Source organism: Rhinolophus sinicus, chromosome 16, assembly GCF_057876585.1.
Source record: "Rhinolophus sinicus isolate RSI-liver-muscle chromosome 16, RSI-T2T, whole genome shotgun sequence".
Taxonomy (NCBI): Eukaryota; Metazoa; Chordata; class Mammalia; order Chiroptera; family Rhinolophidae; genus Rhinolophus; species Rhinolophus sinicus.
This window is the reverse complement of record NC_142516.1, coordinates 27,577,536-27,599,104: the sequence shown is the minus strand read 5'-3', so window position 1 is coordinate 27,599,104 and position 21,569 is coordinate 27,577,536. Positions and strand designations below refer to the sequence as shown.

Here is a 21,569-nt window from a genome sequence, read left to right as displayed (position 1 = left end):
AATTTATGTTATGTTAAACATACATAATTTTTATTAAAAATATAAAAAGGTAGGTAATAATAATATTGGAGTAAATGTAATGTCAGTTTGAATTTTTAAAATAATATATGATTGGTAATTCTTAGTATAATATGTGAACAAAGACTTAAAGGAATATGCATAATAAGAGTGGCTATTATCTGCTGTGTTAATGGGGGAAGAAAACAATATCAGACTATTAGGACAGTCCAGGTTCTTGACTTCTCCAGTTGTCATCTTCGTGATGTTGGGCAATGCATTTCACTTCACTGGCCCTTAGTTCCTTCAACTGAAACAAGGGATAAAGAAAATGTGATATGTATGTATTATTCACACACAAAAAGGAAGGAAATTCTGCCATTTGCGACATGGGTGCATTTTGAGGGCATTATGCTAAGTGAAATATGTCAGACAGACAAAGATAAATACCATACAGTCTCACTTATAGGTGGAATCTAAGAAAACCCAAACTCATAGATACAGAGAACAGGTTGGTGGTTGCCAGAGGCAGGAGTGTGGAGGGTGGGTAAAATGGGTGAAGGTGGACAAAAAGTACAAACTTCTAGTCATAAAATAGATAAGTCCTGGGGATGTAGTATACAACATGGTGACTATAGTTAATAATACTGTATTGTTTATTTAAAGTTGCTAAGAGAGTAGATCTTAAAAGTTCTCATCACAAGAAAAACATTGTTGTGTGGTGCGGTGGATGTTAACTAGACTTATTGTAGTGATTTCACATACACTATATGTATATCTTGAATCATTATGTTGTACACCTGAAACTGACACAATGTTATATATCAATTTTAGCTCAATAAAAATTCATTAATGGAGAAATAGAATGTGCTACATCCATAAAATGGAATATTCGGTAATAAAAAGGAATGAAATACTGATACATGCTGCAAGGTAGATACACCTTGAAAACATTATGTTAAGTCAAAGAAGCCAGTCACAAAAGACCTCATATTGTATAATTACATTTACATGAACTATCCAGAAAAAAAAAAGAGGGGTACTGGGCTCAATCTGTAAGTGCCTAGGCCCTTTCACCTCTGAAATTATAGAAATTATTTATGTAGGACTGTACACTTTTAAAAGTGGCCCTTTGACCTTAAGGATCACAGACTCCAAGTGTTCGTTTTAAAGATGAAGAAACCGAGATTCTTTTAGGAGAGTGCACATAGCCAAGGTCACAGGCATAGTGATGGAAACGTCAGATGTTTGGGGGTGATTTCTTGATGATTCTAATATCTTGACAGTTTACATGATCTGTTATATTTGGTTATACAGTGGCTTCTCTGTCTTCAGCTGTGACAAAACATGGAGAAAGCCGTTAAGTTTAAAAGCTGCCTAACATTCAGAATTTGAGGAATGATCAATTCCCTAACAAGAAGCACACATAAATGAACAACTTAAGAGTTCCACATTGAAATTCCACAAAAGATGTTCAACTTTTGTTTTTTTGCCGTTACATACCAGATATTCACAGAACGGCCAAGACCTACAACAGAGGACCTACCTGAGCGTCTCCTCTGCAGTAAAACCCCACTCCTAGTAAACTGTTGAATGTTTTCCTGAGAATATCATAAGGCAGCATTAACGGGAAACAACATACTACTGTATTCCAGACAAGGGAATCAAGTCAAGGTTTATGTTTAAGTCATTTGCTGACATTTTTATTGCTGGCATTCATAATTATTGTTTCAAATTTTCTTTTACAGAATAGCTAACGGCCGGAAGAAATAGAGTGGAAAATGCAAAACAACGAAATTATAAAACCTGCCAAATACTTCTCAGAATTGGAAAAGAGCATCCTGCTTGCTTTAGTAGAAAAGTACAAATATGTGCTGGAATGTAAGAAAAGTGATGCACGAACTATTGCACTCAAGCAACGTACCTGGCAGGCACTTGCCCATGAATACAACTCTCAGCCAAGCGTGTCACTGCGGGATTTCAAACAGCTGAAGAAGTGCTGGGAGAACATCAAGGCTCGGACCAAAAAAATTATGGCGCATGAAAGGAGAGAGAAAGTGAAACGGAGTGTCAGCCCACTTCTGAGTACCCACGTCCTAGGGAAGGAGAAGATTGCCAGCATGCTGCCGGAGCAGCTCTACTTCCTGCAGAGCCCACCGGAAGAAGAGCCGGAGTACCACCCTGAGGCCGCAGCCCAAGGTATCCGTGCCACGCCCAGCTTGCATGTTCTCACTGAGTACCAGGTTGACAGTTTAATTTTAAAATCCTTAATTTTAAGGGACTTTATAGAAAGAAATTTTCGTATCAGACTTGACTTTCCCAACTGAAAATCTCCTGATTACATAGAACATTCAAGTCATACAGTACATAAAAACAGAAGTTCATAGCCTTGTGCTGTCTCTCTTAGAGCTCTCTTATTTCTATCATTACCTAAGAATAAGGCGAGATAAGGACTATGTTAGTAAGTTGTTATTAATGAAGTACCTCCATTGTTTATCTCAACCTATCTCCCATATATTAGATTTGTTTAAAGATTTATTGCATTCAGTCAATCTTTTTAAAAAAAAAATTTTGAGGACCTATAATGTACAAAACACTGCATTAAATCATTCAAAAGGCCATGTTAAAAAAGTGAACTATTTCAAACTTAAGAAAAGTACAGAGACTAAGAGCAAACACCCATTTAGTATTCACCGAGATTAAAAACAAGCATTTCTACCCATTATGATATTGTGATCCACAGTTGTGGTTTGTGGCACTCCAGGGAACTTGAGAAATTCTGGAAGAAATTCAGTTTTGTTTTATATATTTTCATTGAAAAGAAAAATCCATCATACAGAATTCTTAGGGAAAGAAAAGACGGTCCTATAATTAAGAATGAAATGGTAGTGTGTCATAATTTTAAAAGGTTGGAATTAAGGAGCTACTGAAATATGTCCAACAAGATGAGGGTGGGAATGCATATAGGTAAATTGCCAATAAGATAAGCATGGCCATTTTATATAAAGATCCATTGTAGTTTGCAGAGGACACACCGTGAAGCAGAAGAATATTCCTGGGGAGACCAGAGGACTGCTCATAAGGTGCTCCAAGGGTCCAACAAGCATTTGCCTAAGAAAATCTGATTTGTGGCTTGCAGGATGAGGCATTCACTTATTAGTGTTCCCCGAGTAGATTGAGCTCTGAGGGACTGGTTAATTAAAAATCACAAGAAACTGCCTGAAACCAAGAATGTTAACCATATAGAGTGAAAAAGATAACCAAGTGAACTGAATACACATTTTGAGTAGCATATTTTTCCCCCCGTAGGCAGATCATTCTGGGAACCTAAATTATGATTAAAAGTTCACTTGCTGATCATTTGACCAAGGTTCAGTCCAGGGAGCCAGTTGGGCAACCATAGTGGCTCATATCATGAGCCTCATGCATTATTTTCCAGTGTAGGAAATCTGTACCTGAGTTTTGATTCATAGGTTCCCAAGCCAGGGTACGTACCAGCAGACAGTGTTTACGTGGGCACCGCCAGCTCTCTCTCTCACCCCTTCTTGCTGCTTCTGTGGCAGATGGGGCTCACTGCTGATTGACAGTGGCCTTGCTTTGGAGATGTTTATAGTTTGGGCCAGTTACTCTCCATCCTCTGGCGTTGGAGTCAGTTAGTCTCTGTGAGACAGCGAAGGGACTGGTGCTGGGGGAGGGAGGCTGGTGAATGAACAGGGCTGCTTTTCAAATTGCTATGTTCCCTGGGAGGTGTTACTGAGGAGGATGCTGGTATGGACTGCTTTCAGGTCACTTTGCAAATCTCTGAGCTAGATTATTGTGTATTGATTTCATAGGGCGATTCTAAGGGGATAGTCTTATTTCCCCATTTTGAAATTCTAGGGTAGGATCTAGAAAGTTCATTCCATAATTTTTTTCTCTTTCTTTTTGGAGGAAATTATGTCATCCATTTATTCATAAACACAATTTATAAATTTCCAGCAAGAAGGGAATAAATAAGGGTTCTCAGTGTCATTGTAGTGACATTTGCTAGAGACTCCCTTGTAAAAGAGATTTATTGTAAATTGGATGTTTGTACACATATGACACATGAGACTTCTCTTGTTGCTGGTGATTGTTCAAATATAGCCAAATGCTGCCTGTTCCTGTTTCCAGGTCAGAGCTGGAGGGCGGTGGAAAACCATGGGGCTTTGTCAGTTGGGAAGTGTGTCCGAGTAATTTGTTAACACCAATAGATAAGGTACTGGAACTCTTTCTATGCATTAAAACAGCTTTGACGTTACGCAACTCATTTTGTATTTAACTTACTTTCAAGAAAGAAAAAGGAAAGCTGGAATTATCAATCATCCCTTCTGGGTCTCGGTGGGAAAAAGGTTGAAAATCTGCAGTAGGATTATGGCTCTCATTACATCGTGTGTATTTTGGCACATGGTGTGTGTGTGTGTGTGTGTGTGTGTGTGTGTGTGTGTGTGTTTTACTTTAGTTAGTATCTGTAACAATGTGCTGTTCAATACAGTAGCCACAAGCCACATGAAGCTAGTACGAAGCCTTGAAATGAGGGTAGACTGAATTGAGATCTAAGTACCACACACCGTTTCCTGGAGACTTAGTACTAAAAAAGAATGTAAACTACCTTACTAATACTTTTTATATTGATTACATGTTGAAATAATAATATTTTAGATATATTGGATTTAAAAATATATTACTACAATTAATGTCACTTCTTTTTAGTTCTTTAATGTGGCTAAACAAACATTTTAAATCAAATACGTAGCTTGTATTATATTTCTATTGGACTGCACTGTTCTAACACCTTACAATGTGCCTGTTACAGAATTAGGTGCTCAGAGATTTGTTGGAATTTAACCAGGATGGAACCTCGCAGTATTCCACTAGAGGCCTCCCTCCAACTATGTTTTTGTATGAGATGATTTCAACTTTTTCCTCTTGATCACTGTACCCAGGATATTGTTAGTTTTGTCAATGACTTTCTTGAAATGCACATCTGTATTTTAAAACGTAAGTTTAACACTTAGGAATGTATTTGCAAAAAACTTGTATTTTCCCCTTAAATATATTAAAACACTTTATATCCTTCAGACTTATGATATGTGATAATTTTGACACTTACCTCCCATTTTAAAGATAAGTGGAATTATCTTTGGGGAACAGGTTTGCAAAACAAACTAAAGGAACCAATAAAATTTGTTAGAAGTGGTGAGGAGGGTAGGATGACTGGACGTCAAATACATGTAAGCAAACTAAGCTTGCGAGTAGTACTCAGGTATCTTAAGAGAACTTATATTTAATTTCATATGCTATTATCTACTATAAAGCTATAGTTGAATAATGCAATCATGGGTACTCAAAGCTATAATCAAATAACACAAACATTACTTATTGCATTCCACTATTACACTATTTAATCCAACCCTATGCTTTTGGGATGAGAACTTGAGTACAGGAGACTGAGCTTTATTTCCAGTCTTGGTCTGTGAAAATTCCCCTTTTTGTGTTACTTATATGTTTATTCCCTTTTTATCCCCATTCACCACTTTCGTTCTCTTCTACACCTTAATCCTTCTAATGTGGTTGTGTATTCTTTCACATGTTCTCGAAAGCATGTGTTACTGTTTTGTGTGCATATATTTTAATTTATGTGGATTAAAAATTGTGTCATATACCATTCTTTTATGTGCCTTTTTTTTGCACTTACAATAATGTTTTAAGATCTAGTCCCATTGCAGTGTGTAAATCTAATTTGTTTTAGTTGATGCATAATATTCTGTAGTACACATCTGCCATATTTTACTTACCCATTCTCCCAGCTCGTCCTGTTTCCTTTGTTCTGTTGAAGAGCGCTGGGGTTTGGCCTGGACTCAGTTTCCTTCCCATTCTTTTATTGCCATAGTAGGTTTTTCCTGCTGATAGTAAATTTACTCAAATTATCCAAATTAAAGAACAGCCCCTTGACTGTTCTTCCATCCCAGGAAAGTCCTTAGGCCTTCATATCCATTTTGCACAAGATTGAGAATTTTCTATTTTGGGCGGCTTTGTTTTACCTGGGAGAGAGATTACGGGATGTATGTTTGCAGCAGGTTGCCATTCCCAGGATGGTCTTTTTCCAATTAAGAGAAGATTCTACCCATCTGAACACTAGCTTAAGAGAAGATTCTCCCCATCAGAACACTAGCTTCCATTCATTGGAGCAAATATTTAAGTGAAAGTTAATTACTATTTTGGGCTTCTCTAGTCGTAAGTCCCAGCTTCTGCCAGTCTTCTTAAGAGCCCTGGATATTTTTCTTTAAAATTTATATGATAGCACCCATTTAAACTAAAAATAATAGTGTTAAAGTACAGTAATTTCTCTGCTCCCAGACATGAACATACTGTCTTCATGTTTGTAGCTCCAGAGAGAAATTTGGAGATCAAAATTTGGAATATACACCCATATTCTTAATAATAGATGGTCGTGGAGTGGATACAACTTGGAGGCTGCATTTTAAGATACATAAGCGATCAGCTGAGCAAGTGAAGTAGTGAGAGGCTGGGTGTTGCAAGAGTTGAGTTTGGAGTTTTGGAATGATGAAGACCCGGGATGGTATCCTGGTTCTTTCAACTGGCCAAATGACTTTGGATATTGTGTTTGGTATTCTATAATAATACCTCCTTCAAAGGGTTGTTGTAAGGATTAAATGAGAATCCTTGTGAAGCACTAGCCTACTACCTAGAAAATAGTAGCTGCTGTCCTCCTCCTCCTCATCATCATCAGGTCCCTAAAGCCTAGAATTGTTGAGATAAAAACGAGCATTTAGAAATTGAGAGATGAGCAGCATTGTGAGGGCATGAACTCAGGAATATCACCTGGAATGATATCAAAGAGGAAAGAGGCGAACAATACCAAAAAAGATCTGTGTCCAGTCTTCAGAGAAGGCACTTTCAGATCTAAGACTAGAGAGGAAACCGATGAGGTAATCCTCTTTGCAGTGAATGCGCACCTCTCAGGGACCCTGTTCTTAGCCCTTCCCGTTCTTTTGTTCTATGCCTCAGCTATCCACACAGAGCATTGTTCTTTCTACACAGTTGTGCTGTGTTGGGAGGGATGTGACCCACTGCAACCAATTCAACCCCCACACATTTTTTACGTGCCCAGCAGTGTACCAGGCTCTGTGCTGGGTTCTCCATGACAATGAATAAGAAGTAGTCTCTGTCTTCAAAGTATTCAGAGACCTGAAGGGGAGCTGGTTAAATTGCCTGTTTTAACAAGTGCTCTGCCAGAGGTAGGCCCAGGAGGCAGTGGCAGCATGAAGGGAGGACATATAATTGAGGCCAGAGCCATTGGAGTTGGGAAAGATTCCTAGGGAGACATTTTCATTATCTCTGGGTGCCACAGAAGTACTCTTTTTGAACTTCTGTTTCAAAAGTGAGATTTTTACCTTTTCTTGAACCTTAATTAAGGACTAGTTATGGTTTTTACCTAACCCCTTGGAGTGAAATAATCTAAACAGTAGCCATTTTCCTTCTATTAACAGAGTATCATGAGTTAGGTATCTCCCACTAGCCATTAACGTTCCCAGCATCCCATCTTCTGGAATAATGGAGTGGATGTAACAATGTAATCAACTCTTGTGTATAAGTTGATGTTTTTCTCCAAGGAGATGATTCTCATTATTGGAAGTGTAAAGCTTCACAAAAAAGCCTTGGAGTCACAGCTAGAAGACTCCATGGGTTAGTGGAGTTAGTGGTTTCCTTATTGAAACTCCCTAATTGATACCAATGTCATAGCCCTATAAAAATAGCAGTGCAAACATGGCACCATCGAAAGTGACATCCTTTTGTATCCATATGCCCTCTTCCCCTTTTGTTCAAGGCTTCGTCCAGTAAATATTTACCAGGCATCCACTGTGTGCAAAGCAAAGTAATTGGTCCCAAGGATAAAAGAAATGAATAAAGCATGGTCCCAAAAGAATACCAGTATGTGTTAAGTTCTGCAACAGAAGTGTACGTATAGAGAAAGGAGAGAGCTGAGGTTTCACAGAGCAAGGGGCATCGATCCTGAAAAAATTAGAAATTGGCGAGGAGGTTGAAAAAGGGAGACTGGGATAAGAGTGTGTTTGAGTGGCACTAGGGTGGCAAATAGTGAGCCCAACGTAAGGCTGAAGGAACAATGAGTAAGAATTATAGGGAAAAACATGGCCTTTAAGAATGTGAGTAGTTTTTGGTAGGATTGAAGGGTGCACGGGGCATTTTGGAGAGTAAGGCAAGAAAGATAAAGGAGGGTTGGATCCAGATTATGACGGTTACTTAGGGTGGATTAAAAACAGCCAAAGATAAGAACCTCAGGGGAATATTAAAAGGTAAGGGGTGGGTGGACCAAGAGTCTGAGTCCTGACAGGAGACTTGAGAAGGAGCAGTCAGAAAGGAAGCTGTAGGAAATTTGGGAGAGAGCAATGGTTCGGAAGCTAATGGGAAAAAATTCAAGAAGGATTGTCAAGTGCTAGGAAGAGGTCACCTAAGAGGGACACTGAAAAGTGTCTTTGGAATCTGAATACTGACCCCTAGATGGCAGTGTTAGCGGTAACCACAGATGCAGAAGATTGCAGAGAAATGGCAGGCTGAGGAAGTTAAGCCAGGGAGTGTGGACTCATATTTCAAGGAAGAATATTTATGTTCATAAGTAAACATTTATTTATTTACGTCCAGGGGAAGTGTTAAGACCTGTGACCAGGAAACAGCAATGGCGCCCTTATGCACGTGGAACCTAAGTGTTCATGGCTGAAGGAGAAAGGGAGAACTTAATCTGAAGACCCAGTGTTGGCCTCGTACTGTGGTGTTCTGCTTGTTTGGAGTTCTGCACGCTTCGGTTTAGAATTTACATTCACATCACAAGGTCTCCAGTTCTTGATAAGTGCAGTCTTTGACCACTGTTCCTATAGTTCGCAGTTCTAGAAATGACATGATGAAAACACTTTGTCATTACTTCTTAAGGGACAATTGCTTTGGATTTATGGGTTTCTAAAACGTCAGGTGTGGCAAGCGTACCTGTACACCTGCAGGCTAACGCAGGTGCTATTTCAGATACATCCTGTAATGGGGGACCCTGTCATTGAAATAGGATGATTTCCTCTCTGCCTGTAAAATCTTTGAACGTATGTTTTCTGCTACTGTTTTTCAGAATCATTTGCTGTTTCAAATAGAGAACTGTGCGATGATGAGAAAGAGTTCATACATTTTCCAGTATGTGAGGGGACCTCTCAACCTGAACCCTCGTGTTCAGCTGTCAGAATAACAGCCAATAAAAACTACAGGAGCAAAACCACTCAGGAAGGTGCTTTAAAAAAGATGCATGAGGAAGAACACCATCAACAAATGTCCATCTTACAACTGCAGCTGATACAAATGAATGAGGTGCATGTGGCCAAAATCCAGCAGATAGAGCGAGAGTGTGAGATGGCAGAGGAGGAACACAGGATAAAAATGGAAGTTCTCAATAAAAAGAAGATGTATTGGGAAAGAAAACTACAAACTTTTACCAAGGAATGGCCTGTTTCCTCATTTAACCGGCCCTTTCCCAATTCGCCCTAAGACTGTGAGGGTGGCTCCCTTGTAATTAATCTGTGTTGGCAAAGGAAGTCTGGAACCTGAACTTGTGGTCAGTAACTTGTAACAGAGCTACAACTAGGAAAATTAGACCGGTAGTAGTCACTTATTTAAGAATACATTCAGGTAAACAGCTGCACCCTATGTACCCCTTACGTGGCAAAGAAGTTGTCACAGTCTTCTGAAAATTATCACTATGAGTGCTATAATTCTGAATGTAATGTCTCTTAATTAGAATTCATACAAGAACCATGTGTGAGTGTTGTTGTATTTTTTTTTTTAATGCAAGTGTGACTATAAAGGAGTGTGGGGGATTTTTTTTTCCTTTTTTTTTTTTTTTTTTTTTAATAGACAGCAGAACTTTTCTATCCAAATGAATGCCCTCCTGTTGAAAGTGGCTGTTGGGAGGCCACATGTGTCTCCGGGGATGAAGCTGTCGCTCAGAACACTTGCTAGAGGTCTTTAGGAAACCTCCACGAGAGCTGAGCACCTCGTTCATTTTCTCGGGGGCATCCTTTAAGTGTGGGTTTTCTGATTATAAGCAGCCCAACATTCGGAAAGCTATTTTCTAATGTGGCTCATAAACTGCCTTTTAAGGTCTTTCCCAAAGAGGAGTTCAAATAATGTCCGCAACAAAGGTAGCTCTATTAGAACTAAGGATGTAGCTATGGGGAGGGAGAAATGTTCGTTTAGATTTCTACCTTCTGTCATGTTTGTTTTATTAAAAGAAAAGACTTGCAATTTTATAGTCACACTGTGTATGTTTTTTAAGGGTGCTGCCTTCCCCACTGTGCTCCAGTTTTGCCTTCCCTCCGTAGTTTGCTTCCTACTTTGTACTACTGAGCTAATGGTTGCCCTCGTTTTTAATCTTTACCCACTTATGGAAAGGCCTTTCCCTCACCGTGTTCCTGGTGCTAGCTAATCGTAAGGCTGAGTAGTTTATGTTATGCAGTTAGCATTGGGCTTTTTAAGAATCCATTACCAACATATTATGAAATATGGTTTGATAAATGGATGTTTTGGTTAAGCTGGGAGTTGGGCACAGCAGTAGCTGGCAGAAGCAAAGTGACACTTACATGCCAAGGCAGGTCAGCAACTTCTGAGAATGAAATGTCAAGGCCACGTGGCGGGGAAGGAGCAGTATGTGTGGCAGAGGCTACACATACAGGGCATGGAGGACTAGGAGTCAGGGTCTGCATTCTGAGCTTGGTTCTGCCTCAAGTGCTCTGTGACCTTGGGTAACTCCTGTGGTCATTCCTCTCCATAGAGCAAGGGAGTTGGCCTAGGCAATGTCCAGAATCTGCTACAACTCCTTGACTATAGGTGGTCTGCATAGTCTGGGGTACGCACCGCTGACATCATAATTGTCCGAGGGTCAGCAGGGAGCAACTGTATACTGCATTGCCTAAGCTTCCCTCCTTCATAAGTCTGGAATTTGGGTTTTCAGGGACTTTCAGTTCAGTAAGGTACATATATACTTGTCATTTATGCACTGCATAAAACTTAAATGGATATCAATTTATTTTATACATTGATCCTGTTTTTAAGTACCTTAGAGGAACTGGCTATTTAAAGAAACCCTGAGAAGACTGGTCTTCTTTGAAAGGAAGGATCCTTTGGTAAGGGTTTGTGTTCTTAATTTGGTTTTTACCTAATGGACCTTTTAGTGAAGAAGCCTCTGGATAAAGTCCCAAGCTTCAATGGTTAATGGGAGACAGAACTTGACTCTCCATTCCCTCTCGGGAACATAGGTATGAACTGAGAAAAGTTTGCCTTTGCTTCACCTATTGATCCATCTGGAAATCTTGTTAATATGCAGATTCAGGAGCGAGGCCTGAGATTTTGCATTTTTTATAAGCTCCCAAGTTGTGCCAGTTTTGCTTGTCTGGTCACCACACTACTGTGTAGCAATGTTTTAGAGGACCCTGTGCTGTTTTTATTCTAAAAAAGAAATTGGGGAGTTAGGTACATTGTTGTGTACAGCAGTGTGCTGGATATTATTCTCGAAGAATTCACCACTTAAGCACACAAACAACAACGTAGAACAACACAAAAACGGCTCACACACATAATGGAACTATAAAAGCATCAGACTATTTCCTAACTGAACAAATCAAGGATAATTAAGCCAGCAGCCTAAAGCACCTGGTCCTACTGTTAGTGGCATTTAGGAGTTTTTAACAGTAGTTTTCAACCTTGGCTGTGCATTAGAAACGAGATTTTATAAATAATTAATCCCACTGGGTCCTGCTGCCGGAGGATTCTGATTCAATTGACTTGGGTAGGGGCCTGGTCTGCTATAGTTTTGGGCAGCTTTTTACCCCTGAAAAGGTGTAAAGTTCACAAATGTGTTTCATTCGATCCTTAATCCTGTGAGATCACGAAGTGCGGAAATGATGCTCAGAGAAGAACCACCAGGCCCATAGCTAATGAATGGTAAAGCAGAACCTCAGCCCCAGGTCTCTGGACTCGAAAACAAATAGTCCCAACTGCCTGCTCCCCTCCCCCATCTGTCAAACTGTATTGTGGATGTGTTTTATCCTGAGTATCGGAGCAGGTCTACAGGGTATTTGTAGTGTCTACGTTCATGAACAGGTACATCTCAATCCACTTCTCTTTGAAGAGAGAAAGTTCATTACCTGAGATAGAAATGCAATAACTATTTCTTGGTAGGTGCACTAGATAATTGACAGATAAATATTAAGACACAGTTCACCATCCCCCACCCTGCTAAATCATCTACTGGGACAGCCCAGTAGAGGACGTGAGGCTTGTACACGGTTGTCATGTACTTGATCAGAGCATATAGCAGTGCATTTGTAGCTTATAGCCAAGAGCTAAGAAACTTGAAGGAACGCCTCCCAGAGGAGGTGGCGTTTGAGCTAAGTCTTTAGAGTTGGCATTTTGGCAGGTGGAGATTTGGAAAGGAGAGGAACATCACTAGATTTAAGGAGCCACTGAAGATTCAAGATGATGAGACATAATTGGGAGGTAGTGAGAACATAGGGGGTTTCCATATTGGGCAGTAATGTGATCAAAATTGTGCTCTAGGAGGAAGATTAGATGATGGAACTGAGGGAAGACTGAAGTCCGGGAGACAAGGTAGGAAGATTTGGCCCTGGTTGGGGTGAGATGCTAGGAGGACCTAGAGGAGGCTGTAGTAAAAGTGACCGATGTGAAGGGCATTGCAGAAGTGGGGTCGGTCAGGCTTAGCAGTTGATTGCTTTTGTTGGAGAGGACAGGTAACGTTTGAAGGCTGGGTGCCTGAAAGAATGATGCTGCTACTTGAAATAAAGGAAGGGATGGATTTCTGGCTCTGACCTGTCTTAGAAGAGGCCTAGACACAGGCTAGTGCAATTGCTTCCCACTCAGTCTCAAACACCAGCACCTCCTCTCATCTCTTTGGTTGTCACCTCTTTGCTCAGACTTCTGCCTCTTCAGCTGCCTGTGCTGCCTCTTCCACCCATTCACCTGACACTTTAGCCCCTCCTCCTGAGGTCCTTGTCACCCCACTCATTGGTACTGCCTCTGCCAGCAGTACTTCCACTGCAGCTGGTGGTATGTCGGTCTCCATCTCTGATAATGACTTCGCACTAGAAAGATCAAAAAAGATTATTTCTTTACCTTGAGCTCCAATTCTTTTCTAGACAGTTGGCATCTACAAATTTCAGTTTCTTTCTTTTTTTAATGTCCCATGTTGTATAAAGGAGCATTGGCTGAAAGGGGCTGTTAATCCCATGTATGTCTATTGCAGCCCCGTTACAAAAATCAAACATAGAGTCCTACCCTATTATGCATCAAAAATTTAGGAAATGTTCTAGGAATTTTTCAGGCTGACTCTTAAAATGCATTGTCTTTTTTCTTTTTTTCTTTCGTTTTTTTAAGAAGACAGAGAATGGAGGAAGACAGGTGGCATTGTGGGAGAGTGCATTTGAGTTGTCAGCAGCCTCCAGAGTGTCAGGTCAATCACATCAGCACTTGGTCTGGACCAGGGGAAAGGAATGGTTCTACCCCCTGGGAATGTCAGAAGCACCTGATAATTACATTTGGCAAAGCCATGAAGAGTGGCTCTGTAATGTCATTGCTAAGAATTACCCTTTTAATAGCATTTCTGGATGTCTGAGCTTTTCAAATGGAATGACACTTCTTGTCTGCTGTGGCTTTCCTTTCTGTCGGGCTGCTTGCTTCCCAGCTGGTCCCCCCTGTTCTTCCTCACCTTCGCTTTCATATCATTTGTGTGTTTCCTTCTGTCTGCCTCCTTCCTGGTCCTGTTTCTCCAAGCCCTCCCTCTGTACCTACGACGACTCCACTCTCCCGTTTTAGAAGTGTAGTCGTGTGAGAATGGGTGTGAGGGAAATACTTGCCAAAGGACAGCATAGTCAACACCTGCTACCAACAAGGTGAAGTGTAGCCTTAGCCTGGCCAAACTATCGCTAAGTTGCTTCCGTGCTGCATCCGCTACTTCTGTGTTGGTGGGACTCAGAAGTCACGGGAAGGGTCACCAGTGATCTATGATTACAACACATTCTTTTCCTAATTGTGCAATACAGTGTGCCCTTCAACACAATTTACTAATCTCTGCCTCAGTTTCTTCATCTGTGAAAGTGATGTAATACTTATCTACCTCCCTTGAACGTTGTGAAGATTAGTCTTTGTTAGCAAAGCACTTTTGAAATAAAGAGTGATGTAAAGCATTTTAACATTACTGTTGTCATTGTGCTATGACTGCCCTCCTGTAGAGATGCTACCTGTAGGAGAAGGACCCAGCTACACCATGGCTTAGGAACACCCCGTATAGAAAACTTCCATAACAGATACAAGAGTGTGATTATTTTCTTTGTGAAACATTTCTACATGGCATTTCCTTAAATAGCCCTTCGGTGCATTTACAATGAGATTCAATTTATAGAAGGGTGATTTACATAAGATTTTTAAAGAACACATCTATTGAACTTGTGTTATCCAATATAATGGTTGCATTTGCAAGCTGAGTATTAATCTAACAGTACAGTTTATCATCATTAGATGGGAAATTTCTATTTCTCCATTGTCCAGATGCCCAGATGATGTGTGAAGTGTCTCTCACTGTTGCCACCGATAGGAATGGGTTTGTTAGGGGAAAAATTCCAAATCCTATTATTTAAGAGATTGGTTAGTTTTAATCAAAAGGATACTTATTATAGTGGAAATACTTTAAGTAGCAGTGGGAGGTAAGATTCTAGTTCCTTTTCTGTCCCATCACCTGGTTTAGCTTCTAGAGTAAAGAAGGAAACTCAGAGGCTGGTGCTCTGTTGATGAAATGCATATGGATCTAGATTCTTACCCTCGAGTCCCAAAGAGTGTCTTTAGATGGGCTGATATTATACTTTCTACAGGACTAGAGGGTCCTTAGTGACTCTAGTCACTAAGCCAGTGGGAAGTCTGGGGGGTAGCTGGGGCAGGTCACTCCTAGCCCCACGCTAAAACGCTAGGAGCTATCCAGGCGAAGCTCTTCTCATTCTGAGTAAGTCCAATGGGTAAGCCCAACTGTGGAAGCAGATTTCAGGTTTCAGTGTCGTATCTGCTAATCTCTCTTTGGCCAAAAAGTCTCATGGCTGAGCCCAAAGCTAAGGGGAGGGATGTAGACTCCTAAGAAGGTAAGGTGAGGAGGTGAATATTTTTGCACAGTAAGCGAATCTACCACAGTATCACAAGTGGGAAGAGAACTGATGGGATACCAAGGAGTTGTAACTATATTATAAATCAAGGAACAGGGAATCTGTGGGGAAGGTGTTACTATATCCTTATCTTCTACTGAGACACCCCTTCCTTCTCTCTTTCTCTCTCTCTCTCTCCTCTCTGTCTCTTTCTCTCTCTCATTGTGGCAGGGAGCTTTAAAATAGTGGTAATAATAGAATATATGTCATAGGGATGTGGGATTAAATGAGTAGTATGTATTTAGTTCCATGTACTAGAACACAGCCTGGCATATAAACCCTGTAAGTTTCAGCTATTATTTTTTTCTCTCAAGTTTGTATGGCTTCTAAATGGTGCCAGAGAGATTTGAACCCAAGTGCCTGGCTCAGGATTAAAAATTAATATTTTTATGAATCAGAATACACAGGCTTTTCTAACTCAGAGCCTGAGTCCAGATCTTTGCTTTGCAAAGAATGTGACCTCCTGAATATTTGACCATCATCTCTGTAATATCTACTTCCCAAGATTGCTATAATGACTACATGAGAATACAAATATGGAAGAGTCATATGAAGTATAAAATCACCCCCCGCAAATCCCTAAACCTCTCTTCTAATATTCTTTTACAAGAGAGTCCAAGATTCTTTTCTCCCATCACAAAACTTCAGCTTAATCTCTCCTTCCAGCCTCCTCATTCTGTGACACTCCCTGAACACACGCATCAGTCTCTTGGTTTCAGAGCCAGGCTCTGAAATTACTTCGGTTGACCCTTCTAGCTGGGGTACTCTCAGCCTCTCTGCAACCCCTTGCCATCGCCTTGCTGCTGAAGTGTTACCTAGCCTTCAAGGCCAAGTGACACCAGGATGCACTCCTGAAACTAGAGCTCTGGTCCCAGCTTTGCCAGAAACTTACCATGTGTTTGAGGCCAAGTTACTAGGTCTCTCTGGATATTAACTTAATTTCTTTGTTTGTAAAATAAGAATGTTGGAGGAGAGGATTTCTAAATTCCCTTCCCATGTTCTAAATAGTCTAATTCTAAAGTTATACTAATTTTTTCAATTTACCTTACATAACATAAGTTTTCAATTTAGCATTCTCCTTAAAAGATAATGTGTATATAAATGGAATTCAAATGCTTCATCCAAGTGGATCAGCCCTAAGGTTGAAAGCACCATTTGTGAAAGTTATTGGTATTAACATAATGATTGTACTTAAACTGTTTATAAAACAATCTAGATATAGTCAATACAAGAATTTCTATATAATGGGCACGAAAAGGTTCTTGCTTTCTAAAATATGGTTTTCCCAACAGAATGCAATTATTGACGTCTACTTTAGCTGTTTCAAATTGCCCGATTCTATAGAATACTTCTATTTTACAAATTGCCCATTCTAAGGCAGTAATGTGCCCAGAATATGTAGATTTTTGTATATGCTTTAAAAGTTCTTATCATTTGATTTCAGTAGACGATATTTGTTGTAAACATCCAGGGCTGTCTAAAAACCTACTTCAAATTGAAGGAAGGAAATTAGCATTTACTCAGCATCATCTCTGCGTCCTAGGCACATTTATATATTATGTCATTTCATTCTTGAAATACTCTGCAGGAGTAGGTAATATTGTCCATATTATAAAGATAACACAATGGAGCTTGGAGAGGTTAAGTGATTCACTCAAAACCACAGACCAAAAGTTCTGGAGATGGTTGTAGCACAATGTGAATGCACGTAATGTCACTGAGTTGTATGCTTAAAAATGGGTACAATAGTAACTTTTATGTTATTTCACCACAAGAAAAAAGAGAACAAATCACATACCCGGCTTACCTAGATTTAGATCCTGAGTCAGTATGCTTTGGTTAGTCAGTTTCTGGCATGGGAGAAAATAAGCACTTTGATTGGCTGTTTATGTTGATCAAGATCTGCTTGGACTGAGCAGCCTAAAAAGGAGCGAGAGAAGAGCTAAGTGAGGATAAAGGTATCAATGGCAAAGGTGGTACCCCAATTCCGTCCGACAGCAGGCAGAGAATCAGTGACCAAGGCAAAAAAGAGAAGTCACCCATCAGTCTTGCTCTTTACATTAGTGTTTCTCAAATAGTAATGTGCATAGGAATTACCAGAGTATGTTGTTAAAAATGCAGATTCTGAGACAGTAGGTCTGGGATGGGGCTGGAGTTTGCACTTAACATGTTCCCTGGTACTCGTGATTGTGCTGGTCCATGGGCCAAACATTGAGTAGGAAGGATTTTAGGTCACAGGAACCTCCACAGCAGCTAAGTATAGTTTTCAGATCCCTTCCACCAGAGAATAGGGGTGCTTTCAAAAAGCAAATTCCAGGCCCTAACCCAGACCTACTGAATCTCTGAGGGCAGGATGGGAACCTACACTTTTACCAAGCTTCCCGGTAGCTTGCTAGGTACTATAATGAAGTTCGAGAACCACTGCTAATAGGACATCACGATGGCCTGATAACAAAAATCGCTTCCCTTGCATCCCCATTGCAGTTTATAAAGCCTTTTGCATCCTGTTTCTCCTGTACCTGTACAACAGGCTAATGAAGGGGATACCGTTAGCCCCACTTTGCTGACAAGGAAACTGGCATCTCCAGTGGCTAAGTGCTGGACCCAAAGATCTTCTGCCTTCGGGAAAGTTCTTTTTATTAGTTCGTGGCTCTCTCTCCCACTTTACCATACCCTCACTTACACCCTTACACAAATTACAAGGTCTTTTATGTTAAAAAAGCTTTGCAGAGCAATTTTCTTGCTATGATGCTTTTAACAATTTCAATCTAATTTAGCACATTAAGAAGCATAGTTTATCCTATAAGCATAAAGCTATCCAAGGTCATGGCAAAATAAATGTTTGAAGTAATGAAGAAATAGACTGCATTGAGTTCTTTTTTAATCTTTTTTTTTCCAACCTGGATATACCAGTTGTTAACAGTTTGCTTTTCTCTCTCTCTTTCAATCACTTGAAAGAAAGTTGCAGACATGATGACACTCACCTCCAAATTCTTCAACATGCATGTACTAAGAATAAGAACATTCTCCTACATTACCACAATCCCACTATCATACTTAAGAAAATTAATATTAACTCAATAATATCATCTATATGTAATCTACATTCAAATTCCTCCAGTGGTTTAAAAATGCCTTTATTGCTTTTTATTTTCTTGGATCCAATCAAGGTTTATTGCATTTGGTTGTTTTGTCTCTTAAGTCTAATTTAATCTAAAACAAACCTCTCTCATTTTTTGTTTTTTCATGACATTAAATTTCTTTTAGTCCATGTCTTGTCAAGGCGCCCTACATTCTGTATTTATTTGATTACTTCCTTGTGATTAGATTCCAATTAAATTCCTTTGGCAAGACTCTATCATGTAGCAAATGTCACCTCTCTCTCATTACATTATGTCAGGAGCCAGGTGGTCGAAAGCTGCCCTACCTTTGTTGAGGGTAAATGTCATCACCTGGTGAAGGTGGTATCTTCTGGATCTCTCCATTATCAAGTTATTTTCTTTTACTCATAGTTAGTAAGTTATCTGTGGGGTGATACTTTAAGACTCTGTAAATATCCTATCTCCAACAACCTTTCACCCAATGGTTTTAGCATCCATTGATGCTCATTCATTACTCACTTATTTCATAGGGATTGCAAAATGGTGATTGTGTCAGTTTTAACCGCTTGCCAGCATTCATATGGAAAGAAGGTATGCTGGAAAGGAAACGCTCCACTTTACCCCAACTTCCTTAAGAGGCCATCTCCCTTAGAACTCCTTTGCTGGTGAGTAGTAGGAAGGGCAGCTTTTTCTCCAATGCTGATAAATGCCCACCTGAGAGACAAAGCTCCTCACTTTCTTCTCCTCGGCACCCCTGCTCCAGGTTGCTTCTCAGGTGTCTTCTCTGGTGCTGTCCATCTTTCTTGAGCTCTGCTGGGGAAAATCTTTCTCTCCCCTTATCATCAATGACCACTTCAATTTTTTTCACCCTTCTCAACTCTTACCCAAAATAGCAGGTAGTAGGGCCAGTAATCTGGTTGAAAGGGAGGAACTGGGATACTTGAAATGGTATCTGTTTTACTGGGGTGCCAAAAAATGTACACACATGACTTGTATTTATCTTTTGTTATCGGTATATATTGAGTATCACAATTTTAATACAGTTTTTTCCTTTCCTAAAATGTGTATACATTTTTTGGCACCCTCTGTGTACAGTCCATGTTATAAATCAGTTTTTATTTAAAAAAAAACTTTTTATAAAAGATTGAGAGAAAGCAATTGCCTACATCAGAGATGATGATGAAGACCGGGGTGGAAAGGCTAAGTGGGAGCTGATGGAGATTATAATGGTGCCAACGCTGCCTTAAGCTACCTTTGGGTACAGCCACTCACTCCACCCACTCCTGCCACTCCACCCTACCTCCTTTCTCTTCAGAGACTATAGAGCTAGGATCCAGGAATTTCCTCAGTATCTCAACACCATACCCACAAACCCACCTTTGTCAGCCTCCATTCACTCTACTTGCCCTCTTGTTACACAGAAGAAAATGTCTTCACTCGAAAATTAATCCCTCCATCTGTGCTTTGAATTCCACCCCTTTCTGTCTTCTCAAGAATCGTATACTACGGATTATCTTTTTTTCCTGTGTTGTGTATTCATCTCCCCCACCACCCCACTGGGTCTTGGTTTTCCTCCTATTTTCAGCATTTAAATATTTTAGTCTCATCTTAAAAAATCCCTCCTCCACCCACAATCACCTCTAGCTTTGTTTCTCTTCTTTTCTTCACAGCCAAGCTGTCTAAACATTCTGTCTCCACTTCCTACTTCCTGCTCATGTCTCAGAAAATTCTAATCTGGATTCTGCCCCCACCATTTTATCAAATGGCTCTCACTAAGATCACCAATGACTTCAAGTGACCATTGGACACTATTCAGTAATCATCTTGCTTGACCTCTCAGCAGCACGACCAGAATATATAATCCACTTTTTGAAACACTTTTGTTTCTTGGTCACTGTGATACTTTTTTTCCTTGGTTTTCCTCCTATTTTCTGGCAGTTTTTTCATAGATCCCTCCATTGGAGTTCCTCAGGGCTTCAGTCTAGATCCTCTTCTAATTTTATAGTATCTCATTAATGTCATCACACCATGACTTCAGTTAATGTATCCTCTGATAATTCCCACACTTATATGTCCAGTGTAAACTCTTATGAGCACCAGACTTATAAATCCAACTGCTACTGGACAGCTTGCTACCGATGCCTCCCTGGCCCTTCAAACTCAATATGCCTACACTGAACTCATCATCCTCTCTCCAAACCTGCTTTTTCTCCAGAGATGAATATTTTTGTAAATGCCCCTGTACCTTGGCTTGACACTTCTCCTTCACCTCCCACATCTAGTCAGTCACCAAATTCTGTTGATTTTAACGCCTTAGTCTAATTAATTTACCTGTCCCCATCTTCCCTAGTCCAAGACACAATCATCATCAGACCACTGCAATTGTTCTCCCATGGTTTTGGGTACGTTTTGCCATTCCAGTCCATTCTGTACATTGCAGCCCAAGTTATTTTTTTAACAGCATCATTAAGATATAATTGACATATCTTACGGTTCACACATTTAACTAAATGATCTTTTAAAAACACAATTCTGAGCAGGTTATTCCCTGTATATAACCTTAGGATCAAGTCTGAATCTGTCTTCTGGCTTAAAAGGCCCTGTGTTGTCAACCTTTGTTTCCTGGAGTCTCTAACGTCATTCTTTTGTGTCATTTGCCTCCCCACTCTCCAGGGTTCAGCTATAGGTGCCTTTTCTCTGTTTCTTACCATATTCTTTATTTCATTTTTACATGAGGAGCTTTGTTCATAGAATAGTCTCCCCCCTCTAATTCTTCATCAGTCTTCCAACCTTAGCTGAAATATCACTTCTTTGGAGGAGTTTCCTTAATACCTCCAGCTCCTGGTACCTTAAGGGCTCCCTGTCTGATGCTTTCGTACATTCTTCACAATGATGAATGACTGTTTAAAGTCTGCCTGTTAGACTATAGGACAGGGATTGTGTCTATCTTGTTCATCCTCACTGCCTCACATGGTTGCCTGGCATGTAACATGAATTTTGGATGAATAGTGCTACTGTTTCCACTCTCTGTGCCCTGTCCTGACTCCTGCTCCCACTGTTGTGGAAGCCACCACTACCAGAGCTGCCCCAAGTCTTACCACTATTGTTCTGGGTTGAGAGGAACAGCTTCAGAATATGGTCTTGCTGTTTCACCTTTACAACTCCCTTAATTAGG

General features: G+C 40.2%; 1 protein-coding gene across 3 annotated transcripts in view; it reads left to right on the top strand.

Annotated features, from left to right (window-relative positions):
- The window catches only part of LOC109446118 (myb/SANT-like DNA-binding domain-containing protein 3), a 110,885-nt gene that overhangs the window by 11,818 nt on the left and 77,498 nt on the right, over positions 1-21,569 (top strand). For 2 of the 3 annotated variants that reach the window (XM_088793231.1, XM_088793232.1), the window contains exon 2: positions 1,746-2,196. In XM_088793231.1, coding sequence (XP_088649357.1) covers positions 1,779-2,196 — 418 coding nt within the window. In that variant the 5' untranslated portion in view covers positions 1,746-1,778. Of the gene's footprint in view, positions 1-1,745; positions 2,197-9,172; positions 10,339-21,569 lie in introns of those variants that run through there. The other variant, XM_074330771.2, reaches the window with a different exon arrangement.